This window comes from Megalops cyprinoides, chromosome 16 (assembly GCF_013368585.1).
Source record: "Megalops cyprinoides isolate fMegCyp1 chromosome 16, fMegCyp1.pri, whole genome shotgun sequence".
Classification (NCBI taxonomy): Eukaryota; Metazoa; Chordata; class Actinopteri; order Elopiformes; family Megalopidae; genus Megalops; species Megalops cyprinoides.
Genome location: NC_050598.1, coordinates 30370472 through 30397979, shown reverse-complemented (window position 1 = coordinate 30397979; position 27508 = coordinate 30370472). Strand labels below are relative to the sequence as shown.

At 39.1% G+C, this 27508-nt stretch overlaps 4 protein-coding genes across 4 annotated transcripts; 1 reads left to right on the top strand and 3 right to left on the bottom strand.

The window, feature by feature from the left end:
- The first annotated feature begins 2481 nt into the window (after nucleotides 1-2481).
- On the top strand, nucleotides 2482-4733 carry LOC118790679. The gene is made up of 5 exons (XM_036547670.1): nucleotides 2482-2725; nucleotides 3023-3373; nucleotides 3751-3879; nucleotides 4274-4317; nucleotides 4605-4733. Exons 1-5 carry the CDS (start codon nucleotides 2482-2484, stop codon nucleotides 4731-4733), a joined length of 897 nt encoding a protein of 298 aa, XP_036403563.1.
- A 5175-nt stretch (nucleotides 4734-9908) lies between these two features.
- Nucleotides 9909-13363, bottom strand: LOC118790678. The gene is made up of 4 exons (XM_036547669.1): nucleotides 13279-13363; nucleotides 10880-11233; nucleotides 10282-10632; nucleotides 9909-10027 (listed from the first exon to the last, which is right to left on the bottom strand). The coding sequence occupies exons 1-4, from the start codon at nucleotides 13361-13363 to the stop codon at nucleotides 9909-9911; spliced, it is 909 nt and encodes a 302-aa protein (XP_036403562.1).
- A 1135-nt stretch (nucleotides 13364-14498) lies between these two features.
- Nucleotides 14499-19006, bottom strand: LOC118790677. The gene is made up of 5 exons (XM_036547668.1): nucleotides 18996-19006; nucleotides 16205-16242; nucleotides 15667-16020; nucleotides 14791-15141; nucleotides 14499-14605 (listed from the first exon to the last, which is right to left on the bottom strand). Exons 1-5 carry the CDS (start codon nucleotides 19004-19006, stop codon nucleotides 14499-14501), a joined length of 861 nt encoding a protein of 286 aa, XP_036403561.1.
- Nucleotides 19007-19225: 219 nt separating this feature from the next.
- LOC118790675 (immunoglobulin lambda-1 light chain-like) lies at nucleotides 19226-21006 on the bottom strand. Its single transcript, XM_036547667.1, has 3 exons — nucleotides 20940-21006; nucleotides 20152-20505; nucleotides 19226-19602 (listed from the first exon to the last, which is right to left on the bottom strand). The coding sequence occupies exons 1-3, from the start codon at nucleotides 21004-21006 to the stop codon at nucleotides 19226-19228; spliced, it is 798 nt and encodes a 265-aa protein (XP_036403560.1).
- Between the last annotated feature and the right edge of the window lie 6502 nt (nucleotides 21007-27508).

The following is a 27508-nucleotide window of genomic DNA, read 5'->3' as shown; positions in this document are numbered from 1 at the left end:
CCCTAACATAGAAACTTCTTTGAGTGCCCTGTATGAAAAGTGCATCATAAATAAAGATTACTACTAGCGTTATTATTACATAAATGCATACATTGCTCACAGAATTATTCCCAAATATGCCCTAAAGATGGCCTCTTGCATTCATTTTTTTTTTGCACATCCAGGAAGACTAGTGATTTATAAATGAACTAGACTGGCAGGCATTGGTTAAATCCTAATGCCCGACAGCCATCACAGCAATTTGGCACCATGGGCCAAAAAAAAAAAAAAAAAAAAAAAGCGATCTTGACCATAAGCCAACACTGCAAAATTGCAAGCTTTTATGAGACTCCAATGGCCATGTTAGAGATTTCGCATCAGGTGAGACGTTTGCTTTGAGCGCAGGCCCATGGCCCAGGTTTGAAGTGGGTCGTGTTGTTTTCCGACAATGATCAGGATCCCACAGCGATGGAACAGACTGGCATGATCCCACTGGGGACAGGGTTGGGTAGGTTACATTACATCATCGGCATTTAGCAGACGCTCTTATCCAGAGCGACTTACATCGGTCACAGTTTCTTTTGTTTTGTTATCCATTTATACAGCTGGATATTTACTGAGGCAATTGTGGGTTAAGTACCTTGCCCAAGTATACAGCAGCAGTGCCCCAGCAACCATAGTTAACCGCTATGCTACACTGCCGCCCAGGGTTGGATAGGGTTTCTGTTTCCTTTCTCTCAGACACCCTTCATTTCATCACTCAGGTGTTACTTTGATGGAATCAGTGGAGTAGTATATGCGTAATATACGCTGTATATCCTCTAATGATTGGCCCACTTCACTGTAGTGCAGAAAGACTATCAATATCCAATTTCAAAACAGGGTCCTATCAAGACCCCATGTTTAATTAAAATTTTCATCTAAAGAAATTCAATTTTTTGTCATTTAGTAGACATCTCACATTCTAATGCTTAATTACTAACAAAATTTTGTAGCCACATGTTACTGTGAATTAGGTCATCTCATTGTTTTGGAAACCAACTATGACTTCTTCTTGAAGGCACCTTATCAGTACTTCAGATATAACATATTTTAAAATGACTGTAAGTGGTGCACAGTGGTATATGATACATAACAGGACATACATGTCCATTAATGTAGTGCTACAGTTTCAGTGCATTTTTAGGGCAGAAGAAAGCACTGCACACTCATCTGGTCACAGAAGAACTAAACGCATTTCCTTAAGACCTTGTCTTTGTACAGTGCAGGACAGTTAACAGTTATTTACAGTTGCAGACAACATTACAGGGGACCACCATAAGAGGGAGCTCTTGCTGAAAACACAATCACATTTTAATTTCACGTTTATCTTTCCGCTGTCTGAGATAGATAAAGAACACATCTACAACATCATAACTGAAAAGTAAAACAAATAAATGAAAATTTCATATGTGGAGTGAGATACTTGACTTTGCATCAAAGTACATGGCATGTTTCATTTGCACCTGGATCAAAAAAAAAGCATTCAATAATTTTGTGGGGGATCTGAGGTTCCTTTAATATTGGATGTCTGTCAGAGACACAGTATTTGCAGAGGGGATATTTTAGGATTCAACCAAACTCTGAACCCAATGCCATCTGCGGCCTGTCTGTAACACGCACAGTGCATATATGTTATATGACATATATTATATGTCCTGGTAAAAGTTAAAAGGTAGTATCTGTTCAACCTCAAGTCCACAAGTTTTCCATGTTTTTTGGTGTTATAACTGATTTATCATTGCTTCACACACATGCAGTCGCTGCATGGACAGGGCCTGTGAAGGCCTCCTCAGACGTGCAGACATGAGCCAGCTCTCCCACTGCATCATGGGAGGAAATGCCCCCCCCCACCCCCCCCAACCACGCCTGCCCATCCCAAGCCCAATCAGATTCCACTGGCTTCCATATCAGGACAGTGACATATGTAGAAAGTACCTGTACAGTACAGCACCCGAGATGTGATTCGTATACCCTTTCTGAGCATGCTCAGTGCTGGTTCACCAAACCCTCCCATGGCAAGGAATGTGGGCGACTGTTTTTTTCCATCACTGGCCTATAGGGCAGCACAGGAGGGAGATACAGCCAATCAAAGCGAAGCAGAAGTTGTCTTCTGTAAGGGACACTTAGGCATACTTTCACAACTCAGTTTGGGCTCCTCAGAGAAGCTGCACAGATGATCAAACTCTACCTGATTCTGGTCCTCTGCAAAGTCTGTGAGTAACAACTGCTTATCTGAGACAGAATTCATCACAAGGCTGAAAAACCACATGTAGGTAAGAGTTACACAGTGCAAAAGAGAGATGGAGTTTGAAAAAAAAGGATTCTATTATGTGCTTTTTAAATTCTGTTTCAGATGAAGCCCAGGCAGATGCCATTGACCAACGGCAGCCATTTCTAACTGAACAGCTTGGGAGCACTGTGACCCTGAAATGTTATTTACCAGCAAAGAATATTAATTACATGGCTTGGTTCCTGCAGGCTGTCGGAGGGAAGCCTCGATGCATAGCAACGTCTTATAACAGGTTAAACAATCCTACCTTTTATGATGGCTTTAAGAATTCCCGTTTTGAGATTGTCGGTGGCAAACAGGAATTCCACCTTAAGATTTCTGACACAAAGCCAGAAGATGTTGGTACATATTACTGTGGAATAACATTTTTAAACCATCTGATGTTTGGAAACGGGACCTTTTTAATGCTTACAGGTAAAAATCTGCACCAATTAATTTTCCCCATAACAGTTACTGCCTGAGAATTTGTGCTGTCTGATTCAGGATGGCATTTAAAAATTAAATCACTGAACTGAAACTATTATGTGTGCTCTAAATATTTATTTGATACTTGTGATGTGGATAAAAGGCTGTTGCTGTCCTAAATAATATTTTGTCAATAATGGAAAAAATGATATTCAGATCCTTAAACTGTATTCAGATAAAATAATAATTGATATAAATTATATAATATTCCATATATCATTGGTGATTCATAGTTTATTCCTTCAGGATCTGAGTCTAACAGCAGGACAGTAGTGCAGCAGCCCGTGTCTGAGCCACTGCAGCCAGGAGACTCTGTGACTCTGCAGTGTACAATAGACACTGAGACCTGTGCAGGAGAACACAGTGTGTACTGGTTCAGACAGGGCTCAGGAGAGTCCTCTCCAGGAGTCATTTACACCCATGGAAACAAGAATGATCAGTGTGAGAGGAGCTCTGGGGCTGGGTCTCCTACACAGAGCTGTGTCTACAAGCTCCCCAAGAGGAACCTCAGCCTCTCTGATGCTGGGACTTACTACTGTGCTGTGGCCACCTGTGGGGAGATCCTGTTTGGAAACGGGACAGAGCTGTATTTTAAGGGTAAGCTCTATCCGTAGAGGGACTGCCATTCACTTGGCAAATTTGGGTTTGTGTAGCACAAAGTAACAGAGGCTGATATAGAAGTTCTATAAAAAGTGCAGAGAAGGGCAATAAGACTAGTTCCAGGTCTTAACATAGACTTAAAGCACTTAATTTCCTCATTCTCAGTAAAAAGAGGGAGGCTAAAGAGCACTTAGTCACCTACTTACAAATTTTAAAGGGATTAATAGAAAATAAATAATAATTAATGAAGTGGGTAACCCAGCTTGTTTCAAGGCTGAATCTGACACAGCGACAGATTTACACCAGATTGTAGACACATGAGGAGAGGTGGGGTGAATTTTCTCATGTTCCTGTTGTATTTGAACTTCTTTCAGAGACAGAATTTGTGGCAATATGGAATCCAGCAGTTCTTGCTTTGGCTTCATCAAACATCCTGTTGATGTTTGTGATTTTTCTACTTTTATGTGCATTATGCAAGAATAGAACTGACCGGCACCATGAAGGTAGGATTTTTTTAAGAGGATCACATTTATGGTATAGTTCAATACTTCATCACTAATTTTCAATGGGATTCCAGCTAACAGTAAAGGGAATTAATCTCTAACAGTTACATTTATACACCACCACTAATAAGTAACTTGCTGTGTCCTAGTTAAATGATGTTTATGCACATCTCATCAATGATGTCAATGACCTCAGCGTTTAATATGATGTGTTGTTTTATCTGTGTGTCAATGGTAGCTCGGAAGAAAGACATGCAGCGATAGATGAAATATCTCTGGTCAAATTATTACATGTAAATGTCTAACATGGCACAACGAAGCAAGGTGAGCATTTTTAAGTTCAGACACATCTGGAGATAATGTACCAGTGTTTCTTTTTTTCAAAATACTTCAGGCAGCAGGGGAACTCCCAGGGAACTGAGTCCTTCTGCTGCTCAGGTAAGTATTCACATTCATTCCATCCTGAGTGGACACAAAACACTCAAAAACTCTAAAACCAAACATTGATCAATATAAATACTGCTTTTCCTAGTTTCTATATATATTTTTTTATTTTTACTGGCTAATAATCCCATGTAATCGTTATACTGTATTAATACTGTATTGTATTAAATGGTTAATGTGTTGCTAAAACTTAAAGGCAATGTATTTTGGAATTAATTTTGATTTGTATTGGATGTGTTGTACACGTAGTAACTAACTAAGTGTATTTGAACTGTCTGCAGAATCAGGAGACGGACATGCTGAATTATGCGTCCGTGAGTTTCGCTCACCAAAAAGCCCCGAGACAAAGCAAAGAGAAGAGGAGCCGATGTGCGGTGTACTCTGAGGTGAAATACCATCAGCAGGACTGAAATCTGAGAGCAAGCACAGCACCTTTGAACAGATGGACTGCTATGGCTGGCTCCCACAGCAGGACGGAAGATTGCACAATTTTTCCTCTTTGTGGCCAAGAAATTGGCATCGTACAGTTTAAAATTTGAAGAATTTATCTTTCTAGTTCTAAGGCAAAGAAAGATTAAATCTGTACTTTATCCATGTGAATGCTCTGAAACACAAGTCTTTGTCAATAATGCCTTTGACAGGACACCTGTATCAGCAGGGTGAGTGTATCACCTTTTTTAAAAGTTCACCATCTTCATGATAGTTCAGTCATTCAGTCAAATGAAAGTTATGTTTCAGGCATTCAGTAAATGATGATGATTTTTTGATGAATGTTCTCAACATTCTTTATTCTTATATTATGAATTCTTTATTATGAATGAGGTCATGTTATCATGTTTTTATAATGTTAATACACTGTGGATATGGAGTGGACATACTGCAACCTTGTTAAGTATAACACTTTTTTAAGCATTTATCAAAGTCAGCAGTTACAAAATGTGAAAGTCTTCATAAACATGTGGCCCCTTCTAGTGGTCTTTGCTTGAGTTTTGATAATGTTTTAGATTTAATAGCTATAAAAAACATCTGGCAACCCCACAATGCATATCCTCAGTTTCTGTATTTGGATAATTGCATGAAAGGAATGAGACAGTAGATAAGATATTTATTCAATAAATTCTGTTTTATTTACCATTTTTCATTCTTTGGATGCTGTTTTTTGGGGGGGAGGGGGTGCTGATGGGAGGATAGGTGCTACTCCACTGATGTCATCTGAGCAACTCGGTAGTCAGTGGAGTCAGTGGAGTAGCACATATGAGATGAAGAAAACCCGGGCTGATCTACCCGTCCCACCCACTCATTACCCTAACACTGATTCTCAATCCTAGTCCTGGGGCCCCCCTGCTCTGCACGTTTTTCATCTTTCCCTGCTCTACCTACCTGACTGAACTCATCAGTGGCACTTTTGATTAGCTGAGCACACCTGATTTAATGAAGAGCATGTTAGTCATTTCAATCAGGTGTGTTTGGAGCAAAGACAGATAGAAGATATGCAGGACAGGGGGGCTCCAGGAGTAGGATTGAGAAACACTGCCCTTTAACAAGCATGTTTATTTTTATGGTCCCTCAGGTGAAATCATCTGATGGCACCAACATTCCATTGTTGCGAGAGGAAGAATTTGGATGCTGGTGCTCAAACCCTTGAGCAGTAAAGTGCAAAAGTGGAATATACATGACACTCATAAATAGGATAGGATTGGGCAGCTAGCTAGCATTCTACAATGATATTAACTGATGGATTGGGAATCATTTTGGATAGATCAACAAACTCATTGGTCTATTGATACTGACTAACAATCATGTTGACCACAAGAGAGCTATGAGTGACTTCTAAGCTTTGCATTTCCCTTTGGCGTCTGTTCCTGGTGACTGAGAACTTAAGGACCAAAGCAGTGTCAGTGCTTGGTACAACATTAAGAAGAAATCGCTGGCGAGCTCAGAAATAGTAGCTACCTGGTACTAATACCACAAGTACTACTAGCACAAGCTACATGATAAACTAAGCAAGACCACTATAGTTAATGAAAGAAATATTTTAAATTGTGAAGAACCCCCCCTAATAACAACATCTGTCCAACAGATCAGGAACACTACCCAGAATGTACGCATAGATGTGTCAAAGAGGACCATTCAAAGGAAACTACCCCAGCTGAACTTGAGAGGGTACACTACAAATGCAAAACCCTAGTAAACCTTAAGAAAAGAATGGCCAGGTAACAGTTTGCTAAAATGTACTTAACAGAACCAATGGAGTTCTGGAGCGGACTCTTATGGACAGATGAGACAAAGACTAACCTGTACCAGGGTGATGGAAAGAGGAAAATGTACAGGAAAAAGGGAAAGCTTGTAACACGAAGCATACCACCTCATCTGTGAAACATGGTGGAGGCAGTGTTATGGCTTGGGCATGTATAGCTGCAACTGGAACTGGCTCTCCTGTCTTCTTTGATGATCTGCCTGCTGACGGTAGCAGCAGGATGAATTCTGCTGTGTACTGAAATATCACCTCTGCTCAGACACAACCAAATGTCTCCAAAATTAATGGATGGCGCTCCATAATACTGCAGGACAATAACTCCAAACACACCGCTATAGCAACCAAGAAGTTTTTCAGGTCCAAAAAGTGCAAAATTCTTCACTGCTGACATCTATGGGTTACAGACTTCAGGCAGTCATTGCATGCAAAAGATATGTGACGAAGTACTAAACACACACTGAACACTTTATTCACCTATAATGTTAATCTGTCCAAATACTTATTGTACCCTCAAATGGAGGAGCTATGCAGAAAATGTTGTATAACGTCTAAATGGTTATCTGATATGGATGAAAATACCCTCAAATTAAAGCTGACAGTTTGCACATTAACCCTAGTCAATGTATCATTTCAAATCAAAAGTACTGGAGCATGGAGCCAAAGCAAAAAAAAAAGTGTCACTGTCCAATTACTTTTGAAACCATACATATATAAACATGAAAGTAGGATGTATGCCAGTCATTTGAATTTGACTGCAGTCAGACCATTGGTCATGGTTCGGTCATGCAGTTACCACAACAGCCCTAGATTTTTATACTGTTTTCAATACCATTACAATGAATTATGGGGCCTGAGACATTCACATCATAGCTGTGTTTCTGCCTGACCGGATTTATTTTAAAATGCAAAAAAAATACAAAGAAAAACCTGTAATGAATCACAGAAAGAAACAAAAAGCATAGATCTCACCAGCTTAGATGATTGAGTAGCAGATTGCAGCCTTCACTGACCATTCCAACAGTATTAAGTTTGGTGTAGGTCCACACAACAAGACTTTCCTGCTGGTGCTCAGTAATCACAGGAAATTGATTTAAATTTATTTTGGTAAATTGTGTTTTGGCTTTTCCTCTACAAACACACCTAGCCACACCCAAGGAACAGGCCTTTGCTTCTTGGCCGATAGGCCCCATTTCTTCCTGTTTCCTGTTGCCTTCCTGCATCCTTAAAGGGGAAACCACCACACTCTTAAAGGGGCACCAGGTCAAAGTTTCATGGCAAAGTTTTTTTCTTAATCAGTTTTAATCATTAAGTAGACTTTGACAATGACAGACACATACCTAAACGTACAAACTATGAAAAAGGGAATGTTGTTAACCTTGCAAGGGTCTTTATCTTAATAAACCATCCCACCAAATGAGTAATTTCAGACTTTGCAGTGTCATAAATGCATAGATTTACAACACTGCTTGTACTTTTGTTTGTACTTGTTTGTACTTCAATTCAATTCAATTCAATTTGTATAGCGCTTTTTACAACACAAGCTGTCACAAAGCAGCTTTACATTGTTCCCAGGCCTGAGACCCCCGGAGAGCAAGCCTAAGGCAACAGTGGCAAGGAAAAACTCCCTAATTAACAGGAAGAAACCTTCAGCAGAACTTTAAGCTGTGGCAAAAGGATGAGGGTTTGTTATTGATAAGGTAGTGTAGCTGCTTTATATCCTTATAGGGCAGCATCAGTGACCAGTGAGCAGCACTGTGTGGCTCTGCAATGGTTCTCAGGTTCTGAGGTTCTGACTCATAGTACAACACTGTGATATGAAAACTCGTGTGTTGTGTTAGCTCTGGCTTTTCCGCATCTGCAGTAGCATGAAGTATGTCAAGCTAACTCACAGGACACTCACTAGCAGTTTTCAGTAATCTTAATATGTGTGCTAGGCTTTAGCCAAAAGCTGTCTTCTCCCGTGGAAATGAGACTTCTGTGCTAAAATACACTAACAAATAATTAGAGGTGAATGGTTGAGTTCTACATTTTAGCCTTTTGTACGATTGCTGGTGAAATAAAAATAGGAAAACATGCATCATTGATACTGATGGGAAGCAACCAGCAGGTGACATGCAGTTGTGTATGGTTGTTTTCACACTGTACTTTATGAAATGAATTAAAAAGTAAGAGGAATCATAACACTGACATATTTGATAGAAAGTGACTTCCAATTTCCTGCAACCATTTCAATGATCTTTCTTCATATCAATGCATTTTCCCATGAATAAATAAACTGTAAATTCATCAATGACAATGGTGCTTCACAGCACCCGTTGAACTACTGAAAAGACTGAACATTAAAGGTGTGATATAAATTCAAAGCCACATCTCTTCAATGACAATTTTTTATTGAAAAGAATTAAATACAGAGATGGTCCAGTTAAACATGTGCATGTACATATGGGTATGCTAAATGTGAATACCAAGAGGATTTAAGATATTTAAATTTAACAGAAAGAACAATCTATTAATGCATTGAAGCATGTTCATATTTGAAGATGACCTTTATGTACAGTATAACAATACATTGACCATACTCCATAAAGTATTCCAGTACATCTATGCAACTGCACACATATAAGCTCACAGGTATCCCTTCAATGTATATTCGACCCTCTTATTGACACATGGACCGATTTGTGTTTAACTCAAACAGATAAAAATATAAGGGATATAGTGTGTAGTTATTCACATGCTATCAGTAGTTAAAACTTCATTGGTAGGCCATTCTTTATGATAAATGACATTAATAATTCGAAAAGTAACAGAGAGAACTGGTTTGGCAGTGCTCTATTTATTTGTGATACCGTTTTCCGGCAATGAAACCATTTGAAAATTTCATTGCCATCTGTACAAAAATTATGTTGTTTTTATATAGCTATGTTTTCAGAGAGAAAACAGATCAGGTTATACATCTTGTACAGCAACAGAGTATACTCAGGGCCTGCCTCTGTTGCCTTGTATAACACCATTATTTATTATTATGCGAAATTATTTATTTTACACACAATGCATTTACAGTACATTAAGTTAAGCTGGCACAACACTGTCATTCCCTTAACCACAGTTACTTCTGGAAATGTCAAGCCATATAAATGAATTAAGTAGTCAATAAAGAAGTAAATACCACATAGGGAGGTGACCCTGACTATGGCTATCTGAAAGGCACTTAGACCTTAAAATGCAGCACACGCTAATAACAGACAACCAGCAGCCTGAGTGTCAAACTCCATTACCCCAGCCTGAACTCTGTAAAACCAGATGCCAAACCCACAGGCAGTATAGCTCAGCCAGTATTGCTGAGATGGTAGAGGAGGATGAGTAGCAGCATGAAGCAGATGAGAACTCCAGTCCTTAGGATGGAGAGCCCGACCAGAACGGTCAGCTGTGCATTACAGTCATTCCCTGAAGAAACAGTCATTATTTCGTTATTTAAAAAAAGTATATAACTTATAACTATATAACATTTTCTCATAAAGGAAGAATCCTGATGTAAGTCATTCTTATTATTATTATTTTTAAGTTAGAAGACACACATGAAAGAAAATAAATGATAGCTAATAAAAATGCTAATGCTTAATAGCTTATTAATGTATTCATTGTGTTTTAACATCATGAATTTTAATACTATGAATTTAAAGTCATTTTAATGAGCTTACCTTCTATCTCCAGCCTGGTCCCGTTCCCAAACAGGATTTCCCCACAGGTGGCCACAGCACAGTAGTAAGTTCCAGCATCAGAGAGGCTGAGGTTCCTCTTGGGGAGCTTGTAGACACAGCTCTGTGTAGGAGACCCAGCCCCAGAGCTCCTCTCACACTGATCATTCCTGTTTCCATGGGTGTAAATGATTCCTGGAGAGGACTCTCCTGAGCCCTGTCTGAACCAGTACACACTGTGTTCTCCTGCACAGGTCTCAGTGTCTATTGTACACTGCAGAGTCACAGAGTCTCCTGGCTGCACTGGCTCAGACACAGGCTGCTGTATTATTGTCCTGCTCTTCAGCTCTGAACCTGAGGAATTTAAATTATAAAAAAAAATCAAGCTAAAATGGCATCTGAATGAACCCAGTTCAGAACACATACCCCTCTGTCTTGTTAAATTTTCTGCAAAAGTGCAACATGCACTTTTGTACCTTTCACATTTATTTGTAAGTCCATGTGGACTTACAACTAGTCCATGTGGGTCCATGGAAACATCCAATGCTTCATTAAAAATTCACTAATAATGGAGTGAAAAGGATATATGGCTCATAGTTACCCAGCAGTATTAAAAGGATTCCTTCTCCAAACTCGATCTCATTCATGAACGTCGCTGAGCAGTAGTACCTTGCAGAATCTGATGGCTGTGTTTGTGAGACCGTCAGGTTAAAGAACCCGTGTTTTTTCTGTGCTCTGTGCCGTTTGCTGTCTTTAAATTCATTGAAGAATATGGCTTCTGGAACATAATTCTGTGATGTTGCAATGAGCTCAGGCTTCTGTCTGACAGCTTGCTTGAACCAGGCGACCGAGGACACGTCCTCTTCGGGACAGAAGCAGGGGAGAGTGACGGTGTCTCCAAGCTGAGCTGCCACCACCTGATTCGGCTGAGCTATGAACTTTGCAAGCGTGGTGTCTGCGAAAATAACAAACAGCAATGAATTAAATTGCCAGGTTTAAATTAAAATTCCAGATGTCGAATGATTGAATTTACAATTTATTCTGACACATTTTAAATGAAATGCATTGAGATGAAATATGAATATGAATCTTATGTATGATTGTAGCTATGAAACACATATACTTTATGCTGTCTGAAAAATGCACACCCCATAAGGGTGGCATTTTTCATTCACCTGGCACAAGTAATAAGTTGCTGTATTTTCATTTAAAGCGCTGAATAATTTATCATGCCATCATTTAGCTTTGTACTCACACACGTCACAGAGAAGAATCAGGCTTAAGTGGAGGACCTTCATTTTGGCAGTTTTGTGCAGCAGTTTTGTGCAGCAGTAATAATGTTTAACGTGTGAGGAGAGAAACGCATCTAAATACCACAATATCAAAGAAAGAGAAACCCCATGTAGGCTGGAAACATTGGCTACCTGATACAATTGGCTGAATGAAGAGGGAGGGGTTTCAGATGTCTGCTTCGATGAGCACCAGAAGTCCCATCTCAGCTTTTACAAGGAAGAGAGAACAAAGGTGCTGGCTAAAGAAAGAGTCTTTATATTTCTACAGGCGGAAAGTCAAAACAGCAACAAAAGAAAGAAAGGAGACTACATTTACATTTATTCATTTGCCAGACACTTTTATCCAAAGTGACTTACAAGTGAGGTTAGAGTACAACACAAGCAAAAAACTATAAGGGGTCAACGATATTAACTCGACTAACTAAAGTTGACTACATGCCTCTCCTCACCATGGAGAAGTCAGGTGGACAGGGCACAAGTTATATCTCGCAGTCCTATCTCAGCTCTGACATGGAAGTGAGACCAAAGGTGCTGGCTGAAGAACAAGTCTTTATACTTACAGAGGCTGAAATTCAAAATGGCTGCAACAGAAAGAAAGGCGGCTATGTGCCTCTCCTTACTGCAGGGAAGTGAGGTGGACAGGGCACAATCCCTATCTCCGTAACATCACCCGCCGCTTGTGGGCAGAAATGACATGCATAGTTCCGCACATTGATTGGTTGATACTGAGGCACCTATTTTGATCAGAGAGCATACATTATTGTCATTGTCATCTGTCAGATACTCTTATGCAGAGCTTCTTTCAATTTTGCTCACTTGGGTAGTTACTGAGGCAATTGTGGAGGTTTTCATTAGCATGACAGAATGGGTCCATCTTGGTTAGTCTTATATCTGTATAGAGTGGATGTATTATTACTTCTAATCAACAGGGGGCGAGAGACAGCATCAGCGCCTGCGTGCGTGTGTGCGTGTGTGTGTGCGTGCGTGCGTGCGTGCGTGCGTGCGTGTGTGTGTTTTATTGACCAGTCAGGTCACATTATTTTCATTTCATTCTGTAAATCCATTCTCTCAAATTAAAATTTTAATAGAAGCACACTTACAGTTATGTTACCCCTGTTTTATGACATCATGTATGTATGAAGTTGTATGTTGTAATCACTTTTTATAGTTCAGTATGTATCATCTTGTCATTTGTGGTCATTTCGTAGATTTAAATATCCACGCATCTATGGATATTAATTACTGTCATGCCAATTTATCGTTGTTTGTACAATTCTGCTTGTTTCCATATTACAAAAACAGCAGTTTTCCTACCTTTTAGATATTTGAGTAATCTTTCCGATAAATGTAAACTGTGTGAACCTTTCTTTTTTCAAAACTACTTCAGACAACACTGTTGTAAAAATGTATAAAATTTGCTTGATGGATTTTATTATTATTATTTTTTAATGTATACATGGTTTATCATATTCAAAAAATCTGATATGCATTTTTCACTCCATGCACTGGTTGAATTGCTTTTTGATAAAATGTTTTACATCACAACAGTGGTGAATACATTCATTACATGATTGTCATCAGAGTTGCTTTCTGTTATCATTGTCTACAACTGCATTGGAATATAGGTATTTTTCTGCCTGGAGATATATTAAATAGACTGATAACAGGATTTTGAAGACGATGACAGCTACGATTCTGGTTATGATACTGCTGGATATTACAATGATAATGATAATGGTTATGATGATGATGATGATGATTCTGGCCAGGAGGGTGAAGGGCATGATCTTCATTTTTGTTTTTAGGACATAACCTTGCTAACTGTGACATTTGTGTTGACCATGTGACATTTGTCTCATTGGCTGAGCAGCAGTCATTGGTCAATGTTTGGGAGGGGAATAACTGAGAGATTGAGAGATTGATTTCAGTGATTTTCATTTTGCCCCAGTCAAATTAAATGTGATCATTATCATTTATTTTCTTAGAATGCATCCCAAAATACACATATTTATTCGGAATCAGCCAGAAAGAGACAGAGGCTTGAAAACATTTCTTGCATTTCTTGGTTAGAACCAGCTGAAATGGATTCTATTCGAGTGTTATGTTTAGACACACTCATGCCTATACCACTTCCTGTGTTGTAACAACCGGGTGGCTAAAACTGCCAAAGTAGCGCTTGAAAAGTTTCATAATACACCACAGGTTAATTGTACTATTGATCCTGTTTAAACTGTCTGATGACAGGTTTAGCCACTTAGCTGAAACACAAAATGGAGCCTGATTGAATTACACGGATTCTGGCTGTGAGTAAATCGAAAATTATGAAATAATCACAATAGCAAAGGACAATACATCAGTACATTTTATTAACAAATAACAGCAATTTTAATTTTTTTTTTATTTCATTTTAAGTGCATCTTTCCTGTTTTTGACATTTCCAAATTTTTATATTGTTCTTACTTTGTGAAACAGACATGCCATGTTAGAGACCTCTTCACAAAATGATAACACTGAAGAGAAGCACCCTTACACAAAGCGAGTAACAATGCAAAACAGACCAATAAAAGGGTTGAGTAAACAGGTGTAAAGTTCAACAAAAAATACACTTAATACAAGGAAAAACATATTTTTCATGTATTACTATAAGTGGAATGCTGTAAAGGTCTCTGCATCTAAAGTATTTCATGTTATAATTATACCTTTAACACAGATTGAATAAAGTCATTGATCTCATAAATAACTAAAATATGAATTGTGCGAAATGAGCGATCAGACGTTTTTATTAACATATTTGTTGCATTTGTGTGCAAGGTTAGGTATTTTCACCCATCAGTGCCAGTATTATGGCAAAATGAATAGATATGACCTCATAAGCTGACTGACTGACTCCTTGACTGATATCACAGCGTCGTAAGAGCATTACCCTCACTAACGTTTACAGCAGAGAAGAGCAAATATGACCACAACGCAGGAGAGGACTCCAGTCCTTATGATGGAGAGCCAGACAAGCATGGATATCTTTGCAGCATATTCACCTCCTGAAAGCACAGAGTCCCTTGTAATTTAAATATTCAAGTACAGAAATAATTACATGAAAGAGCTGTTGCCATTTAAATTTACAGTATTTTTCTTCTGATTGTAAATTGTTGCATTACATACTGTATATGAACCAATACCTAAGTTCAGTATAAAAATTAAAAATGAATTTAATTGAGCTTACCTTCAAAGTCCAGCTTAGTCCCGTTCCCAAACAGGATCTCTCCACAGACAGCCACAGCACAGTAGTAAGTCCCAGCATCAGAGAGGCTGAGGTTCCTCTTGGGGAGCTTGTAGACACAGCTCTGTGTAGGAGACCCAGCCCCAGAGCTCCTCTCACACTGATCATTCCTGTTTCCATGGGTGTAAATGACTCCTGGAGAGGACTCTCCTGAGCCCTGTCTGAACCAGTACACACTGTGTTCTCCTGCACAGGTCTCAGTGTCTATTGTACACTGCAGAGTCACAGAGTCTCCTGGCTGCACTGGCTCAGACACGGGCTGCTGCACTATTGTCTTGCTGTTAGACTCTGAGCCTAGAAAAGTTTATTCACTTGTTTATTTGTAGTACACTACTGGGAAATATTATGGGGATTATTTTCACAGAATACAAATATAACAATACAGAAATCCTACAAATATTTCTAAGAGGTCTACATTCTCTTGAATGTGTTAAAACAAAGTACTGAAACAATACAATTGAGTAAAATGAATTTCAAATGTATGTATGTATGTATGTATGTATTTGTATTGATACATTTAAAAAGGATTTAAACACATCATGTTGTAATCATCAATCATATTATAAAAGAAAAAACGTTCATCTGTGGAAATGGAATTATACAGTATGTAAGATGTTGCATTTGTTCACTGACAACCACTGAGTTCCATGCTGGTTGTGTGTAGAGTTTATTGTACAACTATGACAGGTTAACAGAAGTGGTGGCACCGCGTACTGCATTACGACACAGTACCACCACTTCTGTTAACAAAGCCCTCGTTGTAAATTATGACCACTAACGAAAGCACGTTGTAAGGAAAATAACTTGTAATTACTGTACCTTTAAGAAACAAAAAGGTCCCTTGTCCAAAGTCTAGGGTATATAGATATGCTCTTCCACAGTAATATATTGCTGAGTCTGACGGCTGCGTTTCTGAGATCGTCAGGTCAAACCATCCTTCGCCCCTCTGAACTGAGAAGCGTGGGTTATCCTTAAACTCATTGTCGAAGGTGGCCTCCTGCTTATACTCGTATAAGGTCCCTATGAGCCGAGGCCTCTGTCCCACAGTTTGCTTGTACCACGATAAGAAAGAAGTTTTGTCTTTGGGAGGGAAGCACTGCAGAGTGACATTCTCTCCGAGCTGAGCCGTCACCAGGAGATTTGGCTGAACAATGCCTTCAGTTTGTGTGAGGGCTGAAAAAAAAAAAAAAAACAATATTCTGATTACCAGCACAGATGCAGTATAAAACCATGACAAAAGGTGTTGTGTAGGGTAGCATTTTTAATTGCTTCTGGCTTTCATCCAGTGTAAATTAAACGGCCACCATGGTAAAATACTTTAAATGCATCTCACAGGATCAACTAGAACAATATGAACATAGGTACAGCACGACAGCCAATAACACAATGACACAGCTTCAGGCTGAAAACTGTCTTAATTCATAATCATACACAATGTATAACAATTATAAATAAAAGCAACAAATAATGACGTTTACAATAGGAGAAACAGTAACTTTCACATGATGTTCCCACTGCTGATTAATGATCCATAGGCATGACCATAACGCACTACCTACTTGGAGTGCCTAAACATAATTTATCATTTTAAAAATGACAATATAACAGTATAAAAGGATTATGAAATGCATACTTCATATCCATTACTAATTGACTGTAAACAGAGTCCTTTGATATGAGGTGTGACTGTTGGAGAATGGCACCCTTATATATTTGTATTTATAGTGGTAAGAGAGGGTCGGACTTACACACTTCACTGAGAAGCACAAAGCCAATGAAGATCAGTCCAAGTCCCTTTGGGTGTCCAGTCTTCATCGTGACGTATGTAATGAGTGTAATATCTACAGACTGCAGGTGTGAGTTACACTCGGTGGAGAGAGAAGACTAGAGAGAGGCTATGTGTCAGTCTATGCCCGCATGAGAGTGTTTTATGCTAATAGCGAACCTCGTTAGGGGAAAATAGGTCAGTTTCTAAATACCTCGTGTGTCTCGTGTCTGTGTGTGTGTGTGTGCGTATGTCTTGTGTGTGTGTGTGTGTGTGTGTGTGTGTGTGTGTGTGTGTGTGTGTGTGTGTGTGTGTGTGTGTATGTGTGTTTGTGTGTGTGTGTGTGCGTGTGTGTGTGTGTGTGTGTGTGTGTGTCTCATGTGTGTGTGTGTGTGTGTGTGTGTCTTGTGTGTGTGTGTGTGTCTTGTGTGTGTGTGTGTGTGTGTGTGTGTGTGCGCGCGCACGTACATAGGTTCTTTTTTTGCAGAAAAACGCTATGTCAGCAATGTGGAAAAAAGGGTTTACTTTTCTGAATATCGCAAGGAAAGAGAACAAAGGGGCAGGGAGGAGCAACCACACAATGTGACAGGCCGGCTGAACAGGGGGAGGTTCCCCATGCGTGCTTTCTCATAAACTCTCGCACGGAGGTGTAAGTCAAGGGGCTGGAGAAAAGGTCTTTGTGTGTTATTTTCATGTTCCTCACAGAGGGGAAAAGCACACAAATGCACAGTTACCACAATGGAACAGACCACCTGACAATAAGGTTAGAAAACCGAGTACATTTCTTCACCTGGTGAAGGCATAACATACTTATGGTGGTCTCTGCAGTGTGAACCACACTTTACCCTATACCAATAAATAACTTGTTTGTACAACACTGGACTGGCTGGTCGTGATTTAGCTAAAAAAAAAAAATAACCAAACCAATCCTTGTAATTTTACAGGTTTCACAAAGTGATAAATGTCAATTTTAATGTGAATTTAGATCAAAATATAATCACCATTTTGCAAGCCTTGTTCCTGAACTTCATCATATGGGCATGACTTTGTTATTTGGTTGCTGCTCACTTGTGTTGGGTAGGTTTCTCAAATGTGAACGTGAAATTGTTTCCCTTGCTGCATACTTATAAGACCGTTAAGAAACTCCCTCATTACATCATTATCATCAGTGCTGATATCATTGGACCACACTGGCATTTTATTTTCATCTGGAGATGAATAAGAGGACTTTTATCAGGATGATGGTTGTTGTGGTAATAGTGGTTATAATGATAGTGATGATGACGATGATGATGATGATAAATGTGCTTGCTAAAATGACGATGGAGATGATTCTTGCCAGGGAGGTGAGAGGGGTGTCCCTAATTTTCATTTTTATGACATAACCTTGCTAATAATGACATTCTCTCCTCTTTCTTTATGGAGCTAATGAGCGAGCCTTCCCTGGTGGCTTTCATTGTAAAACACTGTTTCAGAGACTCTGCCAGGCTTAAGGTGTCTCTCTGCCTCATAAACCTGACATTGTTTTAATGAAAGCATTGGAATCCATAAGCTCACTGAAATTACTTTAAAATGTTTTTAAACTGCATTTGTAATTTGTAATTGGTCATTTGAATTATGTAATTCCTGGAAAAAAAATCATTTGTGAGATTTGTGGTATCTGTAGTTGAGATGCTCTTGGAGGGGCAGTGATTTCTCATTTCACCTTGTTCAAATGACATTAAAGTGATTATATTAAAACCTGAGATGGAGCCAGATAGTAAAAGTTTGCAAATGTTCATATTTTAGTAACAAAAAAAACATCCTATTAGCAAAAAATATTCATGAAACAGTTGGAAGAATTGGAAGAAAAACCTATTTTCACATGAAGCTGTGAAGAGCTCACATCATTTTCAGAATCTAAACCCACTTTAAGTGTTAGTTGTTATCATATCTGCATATCTGTGCTGGTCTTAGTTTAGTTTAGTGAAACAGACACAATACATTGGTGGCCTCATTTAATGATAACTTGAAATAGAAGCACACTTACAAATTAAATAGAGTAACATTCAACAGTCAAATACATTTCATCAATATAAACATGAATAACACATTTAATGATGTAAAAACTTTTGTAGCAATAAAATACCACTCAATAATTACACCAGCAAAGGCTGAATAAAGCTGTTGATCTCATGAGTAAAATGGAGCAAGTTATCAGAGATATGAAACATTTGGATTCATGTACTTGTTGCATTCAAGTTCAAAGTTAACTATTTGTACCCAACAATAGCAATCGTAATAAAATGTTTACAGATGTTAGTAGTAGTCAAGAACTGGCTAATCAATTCTTTGACTGAGAGATCCATAAGAGCATCAACCTCACCCACGTTTACAGCAGAACGCAACAAACATGACCACGACACAGGAGAGGACTCCAGTCCTTATGATGGAGAACCAGACAAGCATGGTTATCTTTTTAGGGCATTCTGGTCCTGAAAGATCAAAACCTGTTGAGATTGTAGCAATTAAGCAGTCATAATTACACAAAAGTAGTTGCCAGCAAAATTTACAACCTACTGATTTTCAGAGTTTCTTTCCTTGTGTGACCAGAACTTTAGTACAGTATTCAAATTAAATTTTATTTGAATTGATCTTACCTTCTATCTCCAGCCTGGTCCCGTTTCCAAACAGGATCTCCCCACAGGTGGCCACAGCACAGTAGTAAGTCCCAGCATCAGAGAGGCTGAGGTTCCTCTTGGGGAGCTTGTAGACACAGCTCTGTGTAGGAGACCCAGCCCCAGAACTCCTCTCACACTGATCATTCCTGTTTCCATGGGTGTAAATGACTCCTGGAGAGGACTCTCCTGAGCCCTGTCTGAACCAGTACACACTGTGTTCTCCTGCACAGGTCTCAGTGTCTATTGTACACTGCAGAGTCACAGAGTCTCCTGGCTGCACTGGCTCAGACACGGGCTGCTGCACTACTGTCCTGCTGTTTGACTTTGAACCTAAAATTAATTTAATATTTTTAAATGAGAAAACTGTGTTCAGTTCTGGTTATGTGCAGGTTTTATCACATGTATCAGATAGTAGGTTTATGTTCATCATCATCTGAAAGCACCTTTCCTCCTTGTGGTACTTAGCAGTATCCTAGCACTGAGTTAAGATGGCCAAGCTCTTTTTCATATACTTCATTTGCTACGATCTACAGTCAGTAACAATGAATACGAGATTTGGTTCAAATTTAAGAATTTGAACTTGATTCAAATTCTATACAGCTTTACCTTATTATGTTCCATTACATTTGGCTGAGTAACATATTCTTCCAAAACAATTCTTATAGGAGGATCTTATAAGCAGAATAACATAGTGTAAGTGTAGATAGTGCTTTTGATTATTATTATTATCTTAAATGAGCATTTTTTATAAATATGTAGTCTATCATGGATGAAACAAGATGAGTCAAATTTGTAAAATGTGACTTTAAACATTTTCTGTGAAAACTGACCCTTAACTTAAAAATGTTGTAAAGAAGTTAATTTGTATATTTACTTTACCTCTAAGCATCAAAAAGGTTCCTTCTCCAAACTCTAATGTATATAAATATGCTCCACCACAGTAGTACATTGCTGAGTCCGAAGGCACCGTTTTCGAGATGGTCAGGTGGTTTGCTCTTTCTCCCCTCTGAACTGTGAAGCGTGGATCATCTTTAAACTCATTGTGAAAGGTGGCATTCTGAATGTGTTTGTATAATGTTGATATGAGCTGAGGCTTCTTTCCCGCAGTTTGCTTGTACCATGATAAGTAGGACGTTCCCTCCTTGGGATAGAAGCACCGCAGAGTGACATCGTCTCCAAGCTCAGCCGTCACCAGGAGATCTGGCTGAACGATTCCTTCAGTTTGTGTCAGAGCTGAAAAACACAATATTCTGAATACTGAGACAGATACAACAACTCCTCAACAGGAGCAACACAAACATACAAACCGATAGAGCCTGTTAAAATATATAATATATACATAATGCCGAATAATTACACACAAAAGACACATAGCTATTTCATACTAATATGCACAGAGAGTAACTATGAATTATAATTGTGACATTGTCACTACGTCAAAGTGCTTAAATATTGCCAAATGATGATTTATGCAAATGTAACATGAACTTTAATATTTAATGTATTTGTTAAGCAGCACTTTTGTCGTAGCACAAGTTGCTGTAACATTTACATTTTTTGTACATTTTCTCCTGATGCTTTAAAACGTTGGACATATTAGTAATCTTGTTAATTATGGAAAACAGAATTTAATCAATTGTAGTGAGAGAAGTAAGCTTCAGACTTACACACTTCACTGAAAAGCACCACGGTCATGCAGATCAGCCTGAGTGCTTTTAGGGGTTCAGTCTTCATAGTGACTTGTGTAACCAGCGGAAAAGCTGTGAATAGTAATGAGAATGACCTCCTAAGCAGGCGGAGATAAAGGGGGACAACTATACACGTATGCTCTTTAGTGTGTGTGTATGTGTGTGTATGAAGGGCATTTGTATATCTGGGGCAAGTGTGTGTGTGTGCGTGTGTGTGTGTGTATGCCTATATGTGGCATTACTTGTGTGTGCGTGTGCGTGTGTGTGCGTGTGCGCGCGCGGGCATTGGTTTCATGATGAGGCGTTTCTGTTTCCTTTTCACTGCATGTATGTGAGCACTGTGGTCACAGAGGTGGTTGAGTTGGAAGGAATGGAGTCTAGGTGGCCAACAACAAAAGAGACTCATTTGATAGAGGCCAGTGGCAGCCATTGTTTTTAGCAAGTAGCACAATACCTGTGAAACAAAGACAATTCTAATTGTTATTACGTTAAATACATAAATATATACTCATTTTATATAGATATACAAACATACAGGTACCTTCCTGTATTCAACATTTTCTGGAATCTAGCCTTTTGTTAAATAATGCTTTAATAAAAAGAAATAAGAGTTACAAATATTTTCGTGTATATAGTTATACATAGCACACAGTATACTGTGTATACTGTGTATCGTGTGCTTGGTAGTAGTGATGTGACTGACAGGATTGATCATAGCTGTACACTGTATGTAACTCTCACAGGTAAATGCGGCCCTGAATGAGAAAGGGAGGAAGTGTGAGCTACAGCAGACAGCTCCTGCTGCACACCACTGGCTGCTGGCTGCCTCTGGCCTTTGCTACACCGCTGAAGATTAACAGGAAAACGGACAGAGAAAACCCTGGTGGTCTGAATCTACGCTGTCTCTGCTTTCATCTTTGCTCTCCAACACCCAACCAACAGCACCTGTCATCTCTGTCTCCCTGCTTTAATCCAGGACAACAAAGCAAATTTGGTGGCAGCCAAGTTTCTAACCAACATCTTCTTTGGGCACATGCAGGACAGCCATGAGGGAATGAATGAAAAGGGCCTGTTTTACTTAAAAAAAAGAAATCATACTTAGAAATCATATTTAAAGATAAGATATGAAATCACATTTAAATCATACTTAAGAATAAAAATAGGAGTTAATAATCAAAGATGAGGTACCAACTGTCCTTTTGTTGCAGAGCCAGGTTCAAGATGTAAAAAAAAATCAAGTTTTTAGTCCGTTTCAAACATGAATACCAGCCGGAAATGCGTGGGTGTATCTGTGTGGTGAAATAAAACACTTTGCATTGAGTGATGGTTTCTACAGCTCCAGTGTCCTGCCCTCCTCTCAGTGAAAAGGTTTTTTATTCACTGTTGTCTTATTCTGACCACTTCAGAGACTGTCAGTGTACAGCCAGGCACAGGATGGAAGGAACCCACGTACCTGCTCTGCTTTTCTGGATAAGTAAGTGTCCGAGCTATATTCATCGCCTGCTGTATTTGCGTTAAACATGCGAGTGAAGTTTGGTGTGAGTAACATGCTGGACGTAACTGCCAGTTTAATCAAGCTCTCTTTTTGCACACCACCTGAACTAACTGGAAGCTGATCTCCAAGATCTCGATAAAAGTGCACCACCGGTGTATAGGTGTTCACGACGAGCAGCAGACAGACAAGTAAGGTGATCCGTTTTGTCTCTGAATTTCAGGTTTGGTCCCTGCGGCCCTGGTCTCACAGCCTCTCTTGGTGAACGTGAAGCCTGGGGACACTGTCACGCTTCTGTGCCTGAACGCGATGCGAGCCCCGGGCCACCTGGCCTGGTTCAGACAGGGACCAAAGGAGTCGGTACCTCTGTGTATCTTGTCATCGTACAGCACGGTCGGTGCGAAGGTCTTCTATCACAATGGTTTCCAGAGCAACCATGCAAAACTGCACCTAGCCAACAACAGCTGCATACTAAGAATGATAAATGTGGACGCATCAGACTCTGGGCTCTACTTCTGTGGAATAATTCCAGATAACCACATGATTTTTCACAATGCAACATTTCTAAGGATCGAAGGTAAAGTCTGGCTTTAATTTTCCACTTTTCTGAAATTTAAATATTACATATTAAATTAAACAACATGGGGATTATCATTTACCTAGTTTGATACCTACATGTTTAAATATACATTCAGGACATGTAATGAAAAAATAGACCGAAACAAATCCACTTTAATGTTCAGTACTGTCCAGGATGTGATGCAAAATGAGAACTCTATTTGGGGTTTTTCTTGTGTTTTAACTGAAAAAGTGATTCACAGATTAATGTGGAGCAGGAAGGTATTTAAAGAAAAGGTCTGAAAATTACACACATTAGATATTTAATCTTACAAATTTTAGAAATGACCTGATTGTAAATTATATATGTTAATGAAACAACATGGCAGCAGAGCAGAATGATTTGAAATACATGTGTATTTCCATTTCCATATCCATATCCATGTGAATTCTGATGAACATCACTGTAAAATCTGATGAAAAGGAGTGACTAAATCTACAGTTATCAGTGGAGGAACAGTGCACCAAAAGGGGAAAATATGACAAGTAATTGGAGACATAGAAGTTAAGAATCTCAGGAGTAACTGGATCTTAAAATTTCTGAATATTTGTATTTCTGGAGACCATGCAATATAACCATACATATCATCTTAAGTGATTAATATCATTATATTTTCAGAAGACAGATTGCCCATGATGAGCAAGCCATTACTGAAAATATTGAACTAAAAATTATTATTCAAAATTAATAATTAATTGATCATTTTAATTTAAAAACCCTTAAGAAGTTCTTTAACTGAGTTTTTACTACTAACAGCAAATTGGAAAAGGCAAAATGTAGCTTTTCACTTTGCAGAAAGAATGAACTCACCCTGTAGTCCTGGTATGACATTGTTCATGCATTCAGTCTTCATCCAGAGAGGCATATCAACAATATACAAATAGACAAACAAGAGGTTAAGTCTTTCCAGGGACAGGGTTAGTTATCACTCATCTCTGACTGTTGCAATGCCCCACACACACCATGGTGAATTATAACATTCCTCTTCAACCCGTCACCTTTCACGCTGAAAGCTGCTAAGACTTATTTCTTTTCAACCCTCAGGCATCATTCTGAAACTGCTACCTGGCAAAAGTGATGGTGTCGCTTAGTTACCAGAACATCTTGGCCATGTCATGCATAATTGTAAACATTAATAATTACATACAGCAGATTTATATCATGGACATACACCAATAACAATTATGTTGTAGTAAAAACTATGCCATTATCTTACTCATTGTACACCCTGCCATAATTTGCAGATCTACTGCACGTTAAAGAGCATGTCTATAGGTACTATGCTTAATTTCTAATACTTTTCTAGGAAATGAAGAGCCTGTTGAGGATCTTCCTGCAGAGAATCCTGAGAAAGGTATGTGTTACTGTCATTTCTCTGTAAAAACAACAATGATAACAGTCAACTATGTGTTTGAACTAAAAAGTGATGAAAGCTAAAATGGAAAAGGTAGGTGTTTGAAATGACATCTGTTTTTTTTAAATTTCCACTTGTATTGAACGTTGTTTTAGAAAAGTCTCTCAAGAGCAAAGTCTGAAATACTGTATTTTTTGGACCCATAGCTCACAAAGTGAATCAGGCCTTTACTTGGTATGACCACAATGATCATACCTTTAAGTAACAAATTAAACAAATAAAAAGAGCTTGAGTTTAAGAAAGAAATGAAAGTATTAGCTATGATTTTATCTTAAGTAATGAAGTAGAAGCCATATCCTTAACATGAAGCAGTGAATTAAAGTAGCCATTCATTCTGTCACAGCATTGTACATTGGGTTGTCAGTGATAAGGGCTGTGATCATCTGTGATTTTGCATAAGAAAAACAGTTCCCTGACTTTGCTAGCTTATGCGTATGTCTCTGTGTCAAATGAATGTAAACTCACGGTATACTGTAAACTTCAGTTAATACTACTGATATGCATATAGTCATAAGTGACCTAAGTAATAAGGACTGTATTTATTTACTTAATCATTTAATACCAGTTAATGGCAATGCCCCCTATGGTCGTATGTAATAGAGCCCCCAGGCCTCATCGAGTTACATGGATGTATGCCTGTTTGTATGCAGACAGGCATCATGGGAATGGCAGCTTCCTGCCTGCCATCTTGGCTCTGGGTGCATTGGTTACCATCCAGATGATAGTGATTGTCGTCCTCATCTGCAGAGCCATGCAGACAGGCAGAAATAAACAACATGCAGGTACCGTAGCAACCAAGTCTGTACTACCTTTAAATATATGTGTCATAATAAAGGCTTTGTATTGGGTCAAAATACAAAAGTTAATTTTTGCCCTCTCTTTTTACTGTTTTTCAGTAAAAACCTCTCAGCAACATTCCAACGATGAACAGGTAATTTTACCGAGCTTCTTTCTCAGGGGAGGGTTATAACGGTAATAACAGGCCCACCTAGATGGCATCGATATGCCAGAGAAATGCTCACGTTATTTAGATGATCAAGAATAAAAACATTGTCTAAGGTAGTTTCATATACTAGTAAACATTGAAATGTGTGGTGTGATTTTACACACATGTGATACTGTACAAATACATACACACATACAGACAGGTGTGTGTGTGTGTGTGTGTGTGTGTGTGTGTGTGTGTGTGCGCACACGCGTGTATATCGGTGTCAGCATGTCAGCAACCTTCAGTGAAACACACGAATAAGGGTAAAATGCTGGGCAGAAAGATGACTTTTTTCCTTGCACAATCCTGTTTTTCTCCCTCTATGGTTCTGTCTTTAGAATGGAGACCCCGACATGCTGAATTACGCTGCACTGAATTTCACTGGAAACAAAAGGAAAGGCAGGAGGAGAGAGACAGAGCTGGACACTCATGTTGTGTATGCCGCTACACGATGAACTAAACCCCACCTCATCAATTCCACCCTTATTCATGCCCATAAAGGGTCATGATGGCACAGCACTGTGGATGGGAGACTAAGCTGAAAACCAGCAGGTTGCAGGTTCCAGGTTCCATTCCCTGTTGATCACTACTGCTGTTTCCTTGTTTCAGGCACTTAAATGTAATGGATAAATATTCTACTTTAGAAGCTGAAGTATGGGAAATGAAAGCCATGTAAGTTGTAGTGTCTGCATCAGTCGATCTTGAGAGGCAAAGATTAATATGAGCTCTTATGTTTTTGTGCATTTACTAGGATTCAGTGGGTGCACCGGTGTTTGTGTGTGTGAGGTGACCTCCGACCGCAGTCTCTGCTGTGGTTTCAGAGACCCAAGAGTGAGAGGTTGCTGTATCACACCCTGGAGTCTTTAACTTGCTCTTTGGGGTACGTGGGACAAAGTCCACGTGTATTAAAGTTCATGTTTAAATCTTATATCGGGTTTAATAATGAGCTGTGTTCACATGTGCAGCTGTGTCACATTGTAACTGATTCTAGTTGTTTTGATCAGGTAATTTAATTCAAAATCTTTGTCCTCACTTCATTTATATGATCGCAAAGCATTCTCGCAAAAAGACCAGCAATAAATGTGTAATTTATATCAAAGCAAATCAAAGTGTGAAATGACCTTTCTCTTGCATAGGCAATACTTAGTACGTGTGTGTTGTGTTTGTATGTGTATTGGGGGAATATTTATGTGCGTTTGTGGGCGTGTGTATAGGGTGCTGGGTATTATGTGAGGTGTGAGAATTTGTGTGACTATGTGGATGTGGAAAGGGGATGTTTGTGTTTGAGTATTATGTGTGAATGTGTGTAGGTGTGTGTGGGTGAGTGTGTGAGGTATGTACAGGTTGACTCTGTAGTGTAGCAGAGAGAGGAGTCTCCAGGGGAGCTCAGTAGGACTGAGCGATTTGTGTAGGCAGTTAATAAAACACCAGAACACAGCAGCAGCAGCAGAGATGACATCACATCCTGTGTGACTTCACTCCCTGGGCCCAACCAATAGGAACGCTTTTTCAGGAGTGTGATATGATCTTTTTCTGTTGGCCTCACAAATCTGCATAGAAAGATAGAAGCTCCCACAATGGTTAAGGGCAGAATGTCATTCTGGGTTGTGTGTCTGTCATTGTGTGGTGGTTGTCCAAAGTGGTAGATGTATGCGATTACTTAGTCTTTGATCAGTTGGACAGCTATTCTAATCTGCAGTTAAATAATGGTCAGTCCCTTAAGGCTTTGGTTTACTATGATACCGATCATGTATTTATGACAAGTACAAGTGGCAGTCTGATGACAAAAAAGGGTCAAGTTTTGTGTCTGGGTTAGTTGGGGGTAGGTTTTGTATGAGGTTTAGTGGTAAAACAAGCCCGATTCAGATAACGTACAGTTACATTCACGGTTTCACTACACCAATACCTGCATGTCAATGGTCTAACAGTACTGTGATACAGTGTAACCGAACTACTACAAACCGCACTAGATGAGGTATTTAATGGAAATATGCACCACTGGAGCCCATTTATATCGTAATGCATGTGTAATCAT